This window comes from Poecile atricapillus, chromosome 14 (assembly GCF_030490865.1).
Source record: "Poecile atricapillus isolate bPoeAtr1 chromosome 14, bPoeAtr1.hap1, whole genome shotgun sequence".
NCBI lineage: Eukaryota > Metazoa > Chordata > Aves > Passeriformes > Paridae > Poecile > Poecile atricapillus.
In genome coordinates, this window is record NC_081262.1 from 14,672,052 (window position 1) to 14,683,824 (window position 11,773).

Genomic DNA, 11,773 nt, shown 5'->3' on the forward strand with positions numbered 1-11,773 from the left:
GTCAAACCAGCAGTGTGGTTTAAGTGGCTGTGGCAGAACTGCCAGCAAAGGGACCATGTGGTGTTTGGCATGTTGTGGCAGTGGCATGAGGGTGATGGAGGGACATGTGGGGACACACACAAATCCATGTCCCAGCTCAAGGCTTCCTGGCTCCACAGGGAAGTGTGCCAGGAGCTGGGATGGGCTTGGACAGACGCTGGCAGCGTCAGACCCCATCCTCTCCTCTTGTTATACTCATTGCCTTGAGGGAGGCTGAGGGGACAACACTGGTGTCACCAAGGGAGCAGCACTGGGGATGTCCCTGGACAGCAACAGACCCTTGGGGCTGCCCTAACCCAGACTGACAAATCTCTGTCTCATCCAGGCTTGTGTCCACCCCAGGACCTTCAACCCACCAGTGCTGGGGACAGGCAGGATGCATCCCCCTGCCACCAAGCCCTTCATTAGCCCCCACAAGCCACTTGACTGCCTTAAGAGATCAAACCAGTGACCCAGGTGTGTCTCTGCTCCCAGAGCAAGAGGGGTGAGGAAATGGGGAGCTTTAATGACGACGGTGCCGAGGCACTCGGTAATGACGGCTGCTGGCAGGAGCAGACAGCTTCCAGATGGCATCGCGCCGGGGCAGGGGGATCGCTGGGGCCGGGGGGGCTGCGGGAGGCAGCAGCCGGCAGAGATGGGCAGAGCCAGCGAGTTGAAATGACTTTTTTTGCAGCAGAGCCTGCGGTTCTGGCCCTCCGCGCTGCTGCTTCCAGTAATTAGCCCAATAATTAAAAAGAATGGCGATAAGAGGGGTGTGCAGAGGCGCTCGCAGGATCCCGGCATCCCTGGGGAGGCGCGTGAGAAGGGCGGGAGTGATTTGTGGATGTGAGGGGTGGTGGGTGTGTGAAACACAAAGCAGAGGGACCCCGACATGGGGTGGGGGGTCACTGCACCAGGTGACCAGGCAGGGAGGGGTGGGCAGCAGGGATGGGCAGCTTCAGCAGCAGCAGTGGCAGGAGGGTGGCTGAGCCCACTGCAGGCGGGGAGGAGGCAACCAGACCCCAGCACCCTCCTGCCCATGGGCACAGTGCTGCGATGCAGGGAGATGGGATAGAGGAGGATGCAGGATGCTGCAAGATGGAGATGCAGCGCCAGGCAATGTGATGCAGGGCGGCACGGCACGATGCAGAGCGATGCGAGGTGACACAGAGCCAGCTGCTGCCCTCCGGGGCGGTGCAGTGCACAGGGATGGGATGCAGGGCAATGGGATGCCGTGCAGGGCAATGAGATGCAGGGCAATGCAAGCCGATGCAATGCAGGGCAGCACGATGCAGGGAGATGAAATGCAAGGTGATGTGGTGCAGGGTGATGTGAGGTGAGGCAGGAGGAGGCGATGCAGGGCAATGCAAGGCAACACAGTGGTGCAGGGAGTCAAAATGGAAAGTGATGCGATGCAGGATGAGGCAAAGCAATGTGATGCAAGGTGATGCAAATCAGGGTGATGAAATGCAAGGCAACACGAAGCAAGGGTAGGTAGTGGGAGGCGATGCAATGCAGGGCAAATCGGGGCGATGCAATTCAGGGTGAATGCAAGGCAACAAGATGCAGAGGTGAAACACCAGGTGAGGTGTTGGAGAGCAATGCAAGGCCATGCAGGCAATTCAGTGCACCATGGGGTGATGCCAGACAATGCAGGGCGATGCGAGGTGATGCAGCATCACGTGCTGCGTTCCAGGGCGGCTGTGAGACGATGCCCAGTGGGGCAGTGCCCAGCAGCTGAGGTGAGGCAATGATGTCCCCATGGTGCAGGTGACATCGGCCTTCTCGGTCCCCGGCCCACCGCGGTGGCGACGCTTCATTTGAATTCTCGCCTCTCTCTCTTCGCAGATAACAAGCCCGCGCCATGCAGTCCTTTCGAGAAAGGTGTGGTTTCCATGGCAACCAGCAGAGCTACCAGCCGACTTCACAAGATACATCACGCCTGGAGAATTACAGGCATCAAAGTCAGGCAGGGCCGAACTGCGAGCGGCAGAGGCTGGTGGCGAAGGAGTACTACAGTCAGCAGCAGCTGCCGTACGCGGGCTATGAGAACAGCGCCGTGGAGAAATACCACCGGGGAAACAAGCAATTAGCGGGGCAGCAGCTGCAGGGCAGGCCAGCCTTTTCCAATTACACCGTGCAGGAGAACAGCCCTTATCCGGCCCGGTATTCCGGGGACGAGAGCCTGCAGGCGTGGGGTGGCCAGCCACAGGCACTGCCTGGTGGTGTGGCCAAGTATGAGGACAACCTGATGAAGAAGACAGTGGCATTGGCGGGTGGGCGGCCGTACCATGAGCCAGCGGCCACCTCACTGCCCTTCCGGACTCATTTCCAGCAGCAGCCTCAGCAGCAGCAGCCGCAGCCGCAGCAGCAGCAGCAGCAGCAGCAGCCGCCCACACTCCCCTACCCCAAGCTGCAGCGGCAGAAACTGCCCAACGATGTCTCCTCACCCATGCCCTTCTCACAGAGCCCTCATTTCGGGCAGCACTCCCAGTCCTTCCCTGCCTCCTCCACCTACTCCTCGGTGCCGGGGGGCAGCCAGCCGGCACACTCCTACAAGAGCTGCACGGCGCCCTCGGGGCAGCCGCCGCTGGAGCGGCCCCTGGGCAGCGCTGCCAGCCTGGCCCCTGGCCCCCGCGTGCCCAACCTGCACGGCTACCAGCCCAACCGCATCGGCTACGAGCAGCCCCCACAGCCACCACCGCAGCCCCCGCAGCCGCCACCACCGCAGCCCCCACAGCCACCGCAGCCCCCGCAGCCCCCACAACCCATGCAGGGGCGGCATCACGCCTCAGAGACCCTCCACTACCAAAACCTGGCCAAGTACCAACATTACAACCAGCCAGGCCAGACCTACTGCCAGGGCGATGCGCCGCCCGTCCGGACACCTGAGCAGTACTACCAGACCTTCAGCCCCAGCGCCAGCCACTCGCCGGCTCGCTCTGTCGGCAGGTCCCCATCCTACAGCTCCACTCCCTCCCCTCTGATGCCCAACCTGGAGAACTTCCAATACAGCCAGCAGCCGATGAATGCTGGTGCCTTCCCGGCCGGCATTGCTGACCACAGCCATTTCATGCCGCTGCTGAACCCTTCTCCCACTGATGGGACAAGCCCTGACGCTCAATCTGGGAACTGCAAAAACTTGCAGAAGGAGAAGCTGCCCGAAAACCTGCTGTCAGACCTGAGCCTGCAGAGCCTGACGGCACTCACCTCCCAGGTGGAGAACATCTCCAACACTGTCCAGCAGCTGCTGCTCTCCAAAGCTGCTGTACCCCAGAAAAAGGGCATCAAGACCCCAGCAAGGACCCCTGAGCAGCTGAAGGGTCAGCACTGCAGTCCTGAGAGCAGCACCTACTCGGCAGAGCAGGTGGGGACCCCCCTGTCTGACCCACTGAGCACCCCCCAGTCTGTCCACGCTGAGACACAGGACACTGACTATCTCAGTGGGTCAGAGGACCAGCTGGAGAGGAGTTTCCTGTACTGCAACCAGAACCGCAGCCCTGCCCGCGTGAACAGCAACTCCAAGGCAAAGCCTGAGTCAGTGTCCACCTGCTCTGTGACCTCTCCAGATGACATGTCCACCAAATCAGATGACTCCTTCCAGAGTATCCACGCCACCCTGCCCCTGGAGACCTTCACCAAGTATGTGAGCAATGAACGGGACTGCCCCCGACTGCTCCTCAGCGCCCTGTCCCAGGAGGAGCTGGCTTCTGAGATCATCGTCCTGCAGGATGCCATCAGCGAGAAGGCAGACAAAGCCTGGGCCAACTTGCCCATGCTGGGCAAGGAGACCACCAAGTCCCCCTTCCAGCTGGAGAACCACCGGCCCAGCCTGGACTCCATGGTGAAGGGTGCCTGGCCCAGCCAGGGCGACTCCAGCACGCTCACTGAGCCCCTCAAGCTGGACAAAGCTTCAGGGGCCAGCACGGGGAAGGACTTTAGCGAGGAGGTGTATGAGGGTTCCCAGGTGGAGTTTGCAGCCACTGAAAGCAAGGATGTGCTGAAGGACACTGCCCCACTGACCTTCAACTCCAAGCCCAGCATGCCGGCAGCGACGTCAAGCGCAGGAGCCACCGGCTACAGCTGCTACTCAAACACCACCGCCAACTCGGTGGCGTCTGAAAATGCCATGGAGCATTTTGACTGGCCAGAGGAGAGCCTGGGTGAGGCCTGCCTGCGGTGGAAAGATCTTCAGGCCACCGACCTCCCCAAGGGCTTGTTCCCCAGCAAATTGGTGAGCTCCTGCAAGGAGAAAAAAAACGCGTGCGGCTTGGACCTGTGCGATGGAGAGCAGCCAGCAAAGAGTGAGCCAGTCCAGGACTTTGGCCAGCAGGTGATGGAGGAGGAGGAGGAGACACTGACCTACGATGAAGCAACAAAGGCAGACAGTGAGAGATGGCTGCAGGATACCCGGCACTGCTGCTCAGCTGGGGACTTCAGTGAGATCCCCATCATCTCCTCGCCAGATCTGAAGGAGTCAGACCTGGAGGCAGAGGAGTACTCCTCACTCTGTGAGCTGGCTGGCTCGGAGCAGAAGTCAGTGACGTATGATGCCTCACCACCCAAGCCTCCGGAGATGCCAGCCGTGCTGTCCTCCAGCGAGGTGCCTGTGTCTGCTGAGGAGACTGTCAGCACAGTGGAGAAGGAGAGCTCAGCTCCCACCCCACGCCTCTCTGGCCAGTCTGTCATCCTTCTGGGCCCTGCTGTGGGCACGGAGACCAAGGTGAAGAGCTGGTTCAAATCCTCTCTGCCCCACATCCAGCCTGAGGAGGAGAATGGCAGAGGGGAGACGTCCCACCTGGAGGCAGCTGATGCTGAATCCACCTCAACGGTAATGGCGAAGCAGCAAATCACACCCGAAAATGTGCTGGGGAAGATGGAGCCTGTGTCACGGGGCAAGAGCCTCCGCAACAAGAGGGTCCACTGCCGGCTGCCGGAGGGGGATGGCCCCGGCAGCACCGTGCTGAGCCCATTCGATGAGCTGCCAGCAGCCAGCAGCGTGGCCAGTGCCTGCCTGGGGCCAGATGGACAGACGGAGGTACCGAGCAAGAGCGCCCAGAGCCAAACACCCCGGTTTCCAGCCGAGGGTCTGCCGGCACGCATGTGCACCCGCTCCTTCACCGCCCTGGCCGAGCCCCGCGCCCCTGCCCCCCTGGAGGGACTGAAGGCCCCCACGCACCAGGAGAAGCTGGGGAAGAAGCCGGGCTGTGGCGTGAAGCAGCGGGTGGCTTTCAAAACCAGGAAACGCAACAGCCGGCCGGCTCCCAGGGTGGTCCAAAACACCAGTGATGCCACCCTCCTGGTGCCTGGCTTGGTGGCGGCAGAGGAGGTGGCAGGGCCGACACCGCTGGAGGGGGATGCAGTGGAAGCCGGGGACAGGGACCAGAGGTCGATGATCCTGCGCTCCCGGACAAAGACACAGGAGGTTTTCTACACCAAGCGGCAGAGGGGCAAGCGGGCAGCTGACGTCCGGCTGAAGAACTGCAAAGCACCCAAAAAGCTCATATCCAACAACCATCTCCCGCCTGCCTTCAAGCTGCCAGCGCCAGGCAGCCCCCACAAGGAGGGCAAGGTGGGTGCCCGGATGAAGCTGCCCAAAGCAGGGCCAGGTGTGGGGGGCAAGATGTCGGAGCGGCCGCTGCACTCACTGAAGAGGAAGTCCACCTTCATCTCCCCCATCCCCACCAAGAAGAGGAACCTGGTCCTGCGGAGCAACAGTGGTGGTGTGAAGGAGGAGAAGCCAGAGGGTCCCCCCAGCCTCTTCAAGAAGATGCCGGTGGCCAAGAAGGTGAAAGCCAAGCTGCCCCCCAAGAGCTCTGGCGAAGCCATCCCGAAGCCCCCCCTGCCAAAGGAGGCTCCTGATGTCTGCATCAAGATCACCTCCCGGGCGGCCTTCCAGGAGGCCACCAAGACCAAAGTGCTGCCTCCCCGCAAGGGCCGCGGCCTCAAGCTGGAGGCCATCGTCCAGAAGATCACCTCACCCAACCTGAAGAAGTTCACGTGCAAACCAGCGGCCACAGCAGTGGCAGCCACAGTAGCTGCCTACGGCTCCTCCCTGAGCCCAGCTGGGGCAGAGCGGGTGGTGAAGCACAGTGGGGTGGCTGTGGCAGTGGGCGATGCGCGGCTGCCCAAGCTGGCGGCGGCACAGAAGGTGCCCACAATGCCGGTGGCTGAGCCGCTCTGCCGGAACCCCAACGGCCGAGCACCAAAGGGGAAGCCGGGTGGTGGGAAGAAGCTGCCCCATGACGGCTGCCAGGGGGAGGCTTGTGGGTCAACGCCGGGGACCCAGTCCAGCCCCAACATGGTGGCCAAGAACCTGGGGCTCCTGCCCAAGAAGAGGAACCGCAAGGGCAAAGCAGCAGCGCTGGGCATGGCCAAGGCGCCCCTGAGCCCTGCTCTGCCACCAGCACTGCCCCGGGAGCGCGTAGCCGGCCCGGGAGGTGCGGAGGAGGCGCCTCGGGAGAAGAAACCAAAGACTGAGGAGAAGGAGGCGGGGAGCAGCGATGGCCCTGCTGAGGGACGCTCCGCCGCCGGGCCGGCGCGGGGGCCGAAGCCGCGGGCCAACCACTCCAACTACAACGGCTACTCCAAGCGGCAGCGGAAGCGTCTGGGCCACGGCAAGGCCAAGGCGGTGCCGGCGCGGTGCAAGAGCCGCGGGAAGCGGCGGCGGCAGCAGCCCCAGCAAGCTCCGCTCCTGCACCCCGCCGAGCCCGAGATCCGGCTCAAGTACATCTCCTGCAAGCGGCTGCGGGCGGACAGCCGCGCCCCGCCCTTCGCTCCCTACGTTCGCGTGGAGCGGCGCGGAGAGTTCTCCACCACCTGCACCGTCGTCAACTCGCCCGGCGACGAGGCGCGGCTGCAGCGTGGACCGGCCGGGCCGGCGCCTCGGCCGCGGGCGGCCCTGCCCGCCTCCTCCACCATGCACATGGGGCCGGTGGTGTCGAAGGCGCTGAGCGCCGCGTGCCTGGTCTGCTGCCTCTGCCGCAACCCCGCCAACTACAAGGACCTGGGGGACCTCTGCGGGCCCTACTACCCCGAGGACTGCCTGCCCAAGAAGAAATCCCGGCTGAAGGAGAAGGCGCGGGCAGAGGGGCCGGGCGAGGACTGCACCGTGCCCGCCGCGGCCGAGCGGGCGCCCCGCGGGACTGAGGGCGGCTGCGGCGGCGGCGGGAAGGCGGCGCGGCCTGAGGCGGCCGCCGAGGCGGCCAAGCAGAGCGCGCTGCGCTCCAGCCCGCGGGGAATGTTCCGTCGGCTGCAGAGCTGCTACTGCTGTGACGAGAGGACAGAGGGCGAGGAGGCGGCCGAAAAGCCCCGGCGGCACGAATGTCACAAGGCCGAGTCCCCGCCGCAGGAGCCGGCGGGCGACACGCAGGAGCACTGGCTGCACGAGGCCTGTGCCGTATGGACCGCTGGGGTTTTCCTGGTGGCGGGGAAGCTCTATGGGCTGCAGGAGGCTGTCAAGGCGGCTGCCGACCTGGTAAGAGCTCGGCCACACGCCCGAGGCGGCATCTTCCGCTGGCCTCCTTCAGCCAACGTCATTCCCGTGTCTGCGCCTCCGGTCGGGATGGAAATGAATAGTTCTGCCCTGGGAGAGCAGGGCAGGTGCTCAGCATCATGAGTCCCTCTGAGTCCCTGCGAGATTTGTGCTGCTGCGTCTCTGATAGCACCTGAACTCTCCCTTTTAGGCACAGAAATAATCGATGGTATTACGTTTTAGGAAGGCGACTGGGCTCCCCTGGGATTGTCACATCCCCTGGCCCAGTCGTGTGTTGCACAAGGTGGCTCAGAGCAGGACAGGTGCCACAGGGTGGGAGATGAAAATGGGCACAATGCAGCCTGATGCCACCGTGGTGGGCAGCAGGGGAAGGGGAGCTGGAGGGAGGGGGTGACCCTGCTCCTCTTCCACAGTGATTGGAGCAAGGCCACATCGCGTGAGCAAAATTGGGAGGTTGCTGAGGGGGATGAGAGGTTGTGGCTGGCCCGTTCCTGAAAGTGGTCAAGGCTGGATGGCTCTTGGAGCAACCTGGTCTAGTGGAAAGTATTCCTGCCTGTGGGAGGAGACTGGAAAGAGAGGAGGTTTTTTCAGGTCCCTTCCACATCATTCTGGGATTCTGTGACACGAATTTTTAGTGCTGGGGAGAGGAAGGGTACAGCCTCCCATCAGAGGCTGTGCAGGGGGTTTCCAGCAAGTCCCCCAGTGCCAGATTTGGGGGCTGGCTGTGTTCCCAAGCCTGTGTGCTCATTTCATGGCTGGCTGGAGGCTGCTGCCCTCACTGCAGAACCAGGTGCTCCCATCCCTGCGGCAGTCACCAGGCACAATCCAGGTCATGTCCCTTCACCTCCTGGCCCGTGGAGTATGGCTGTGGGCTCATTGTCATCCAGGGGAGTGGTGTGGCAGGTAGAAACCTCGTGGATGGCTGCAGACAGCCAAGTGACAGGCATGGTGTGGTTCACAGTGCACTGGCACGGGAGGAAGGATGGTGCCTGGGAGAGGCAAGGAGGGGCTGGAGAGGATCAGGGGACACTCACGTTGCTGGGGCTCCCCTTGCTGGGGCTGTCGTGGTTCTCTTCTTCTGTGCTGGGCTTTGACAGGGTCTCTCTGTCTCTCCACATCTCTCCTTCCCTGCTCCGAATTCCCGGGTGTGTGTACAGAAGTGCTCGAGCTGCCAGCAAGTGGGAGCCACCGTGGGCTGCTGCCAGAAGGGGTGTCCCCACACCTACCACTACGCGTGTGCCGTCGACACAGGTGAGCCCGGCCACGGGGTTGGGGCACAGGGTCCTGGGCATTCTCTGACCCAGCTGAATGATGCTCCAGAGTCAGGGGTGCGGCTCGCTGGCTTGCCAGGATGGTGGTGCCCACTTTGCCAGCAGCACTAGCAGGTGTCTCAAGCTTCTCTGGCCTCAGCTGAGCCCTTCACACAAACGCTGTGGATGGTGGGTGGCCGTGGACCAGGGGGACACTGCATTCCCCCACTCAGGGGCAGCTGCCTCACAGTGCAGGGTGTCCCCTGACACATCCTTGTCCTCTCCTCGCAGGTTGCTTATTAACTGAGGAGAGCTTCTCTCTGAGATGTCCCAAACATAAGGTAAGCCCAGAGCCCCCCTGTGCACCCCTCAATGATCTGCAGCTCTCTGTGGCAGGGTGACCTGCCTTCAGACCCCGAATTCCTGGGGACACCCATCCTGGATGCTCAACTCTGTATGGGCATCACGTCCCTGGGGATGTCGGTGGGTGCTGCTGGGTCTGGGACACCCCAGCCGTACTGAGGGGTCTTATCCCCTTCCCTGAGCACAGACGAGGTGGTGAATGATGGCTGAACCCCTTCTCAAAGCGCTGCGTCCCGGGTGAATGCCCGGTTATTGGCGGGGGTGACCGATGAGGACAACCCAGGGCCACCCCCCACCTCTCCGTGATCCCCGGGCTGACAGCTCCGTTCTCCCCGCAGAGGCAGCCGGTGTAGCGCCCGCGGGCACCCGCCCCACCGCCAGCGAGGGACCGGCAGAGGAGGCAGCGGCTGGAGCAGAGCGGGGCCGGGCCGTACCGGGGACCCGCCGCTGCCCGGGACCCCCGGGATCCCCCGAGCCCGCTCCGAGCGGGCCGAGCCAGCGCCGGGCTTTCCCTCCCGCCGGGTCCCGGTAAAACCCGGTCTGGATACGCGGGGGACGGATCGGGATCCCCCACCCGCGATGGCTGCACAGGGGGGCGGGGGGTGTCCGTGTACAAGGGGGGGGTCCCGGCGATGTTGTCTTACTGTGGGGCCGCCGGACCCTCCGTGGGTCCCGGCTCTCAATATCACACTGATCTGATCTGAGATGTTGCCTTCAGCAAACCTCATGGTGTCTGTATATATTTCAGCGAAGAAGAGGATAAAAAAAAGACAAAAAAAAAAGACCAAAAAAAAGGAGAAAAAAGAGAAAAATGAGAAAAAAAAAAAAAGGCAAACAACGGCCTGCTGTTTGAAGCACCACTCTGCTTTTTCCGTTTTGTTCTTCCATCTCCTGTTTGTCCTCACCCACACCCAGGGTGCTGCGGGGCTAAGGGTGCTTGGCCAGGCTGGTGGGCACCCACTGGGCTGCCCCAGCCCCGCTCCCAAACCCCAAACCCTGACTCATTGCACCCACCACCCTCCCACTCCATGTGGCGCTGGCACTGCTGGGCTGGGGACACCTGGTCCTGCTGTCCAGGACCCCCCAAAACTCACCCTTCTTCTTGTGCTTCGCCTCACCAGCACCCCTTCTGTAGCTCCTCTTGTGGGAGCTTTGCTCTCTGTGCTTGTGCTGAACCCCACAGCTCTGTGTGCTGAACTGGAGGAGGAGGAGGCATTTGTTTCCTCCCTTCCACATGGGCCTGGCTCACCCCTCACTGCCCTGCCTTTGCTCAGCTCCCTCAGCTTTTGCTTCCTGTCCACCTCAGTGGAGCTGAGGGGCTGCCCAACACTTTGGTGACCCCAGGCTCCACAGCCCCTCTTTGTGTCACCCACACCCTGACACAGGTAGCAACCAGCCCGGGGTGAGCCAACCCCAAATCTCATCCTAAAAACAGCCACTGGCTGCCCCCAACCTCTGCAGCATCCTGCAAAAGGGGGGCACACTGCTGGTGCCATCCATGTCCCCCACAGAGCCAGCGCCCCATGTCCCCACCACCTCTTGTGTCCCCTCCATCTCACCCACCCCAAGGTTTGCTGGCCACACAATGTCTGTTGTTTCAGCAGCTGCCTTGGACACAGGAGTGAAAAACAAAAAAAGGAGGTGAGAAAAAAATTTTTAAAAAGGGAAAAATAATAATAATAATAAAAAAAATAATTTAAAGAAGAAAAAAAAATCCCTGTGTCCTTGGCAGTGTTGCCTGAAATCTGGCTATTTTTAGTGACATCTTGTACATATGACTGTAAAATGGTAAACCGTGTGTATTATATATTGCCTCATTATATAGTGTATATATATGTATACATATACATATATATAATATATATGAAGACTGTAAATGTTAAGACTAGTGTTCTTATTAGTATATTGCTTCACACTGAAGATTGTGTGTAACAAGCTGTTTCTAAAAGATGTTTATTTTCCTTAAGAGTAAAAAAAACAGGTCATTGCATTCAGAGCGTCAATAAAGATACAACGATTGTTTTGGAAGTACGTGGCGCCCTGCTCGTGGCCTCTCTTTATCCTTGGGGGGCTGCTGGGGTCCCCCTGGGCTGTGACAATCCCTGGCTGGTCTTTTGTCCCCAAGGGTCTCTCTGGAGGGGGTGTTTGGGGTCCCTCAGCCCCCAGTGTCCCCATCCCTGCCACCCTTGCCCCCATCCCGTGCAGCCCTGTGGGGACAAGGGGTCCACAGCTGTGGGGGGCCCCTTGCCCCCTACTTTTGGTGTCTGTTCCCCTCCAATCCAGCACACAGCAGTATAAATAATCAGCTTTAATTGTCTGTACAAAACTCTCCGACTATGAAAATACCGTTTAAAAAGGGAAAAGGGGAGTGGGGGGAGGCGAGGGGAGGGGAGGGGGTCTATGTACAAGAGGGGGTGAAGCAAGGACACAGAGGCACCCACCAGCCCCCCAGGAGCCCCGTGCCACCCTGCCATCCCTTCTCCCAGAGCCTGCCCGTGCTCCGGGGTGGTGGCAGCTCTTAATGGGGGGGATCAGTGCTGGGGACGAGGGGCTAGGGTGGGGGTCCCCTCTTGCCTACCATGGGCACGTCTGGGGAGGGGGCACTTCCCCGCTGCCATGGGGCCACGGCTCCAAAAGCAAGCCCCAA

The 11,773-nt window shown here is 61.4% G+C and overlaps 1 protein-coding gene across 3 annotated transcripts in view; it reads left to right on the forward strand.

Moving 5' to 3' along the window:
- Positions 1 to 11,342, forward strand: part of RAI1 (retinoic acid induced 1) — a 73,956-nt gene extending 62,614 nt beyond the window's left edge. For all 3 annotated transcript variants that reach the window (XM_058849457.1, XM_058849456.1, XM_058849455.1), the window contains 4 exons: positions 1,867 to 7,495; positions 8,671 to 8,764; positions 9,055 to 9,104; positions 9,465 to 11,342. In XM_058849457.1, coding sequence (XP_058705440.1) covers positions 1,883 to 7,495; positions 8,671 to 8,764; positions 9,055 to 9,104; positions 9,465 to 9,479 — 5,772 coding nt within the window. In that variant the 5' untranslated portion in view covers positions 1,867 to 1,882 and the 3' untranslated portion in view covers positions 9,480 to 11,342. The remainder of the gene's footprint in view (positions 1 to 1,866; positions 7,496 to 8,670; positions 8,765 to 9,054; positions 9,105 to 9,464) is intronic.
- The last annotated feature ends 431 nt before the right edge of the window (positions 11,343 to 11,773 follow it).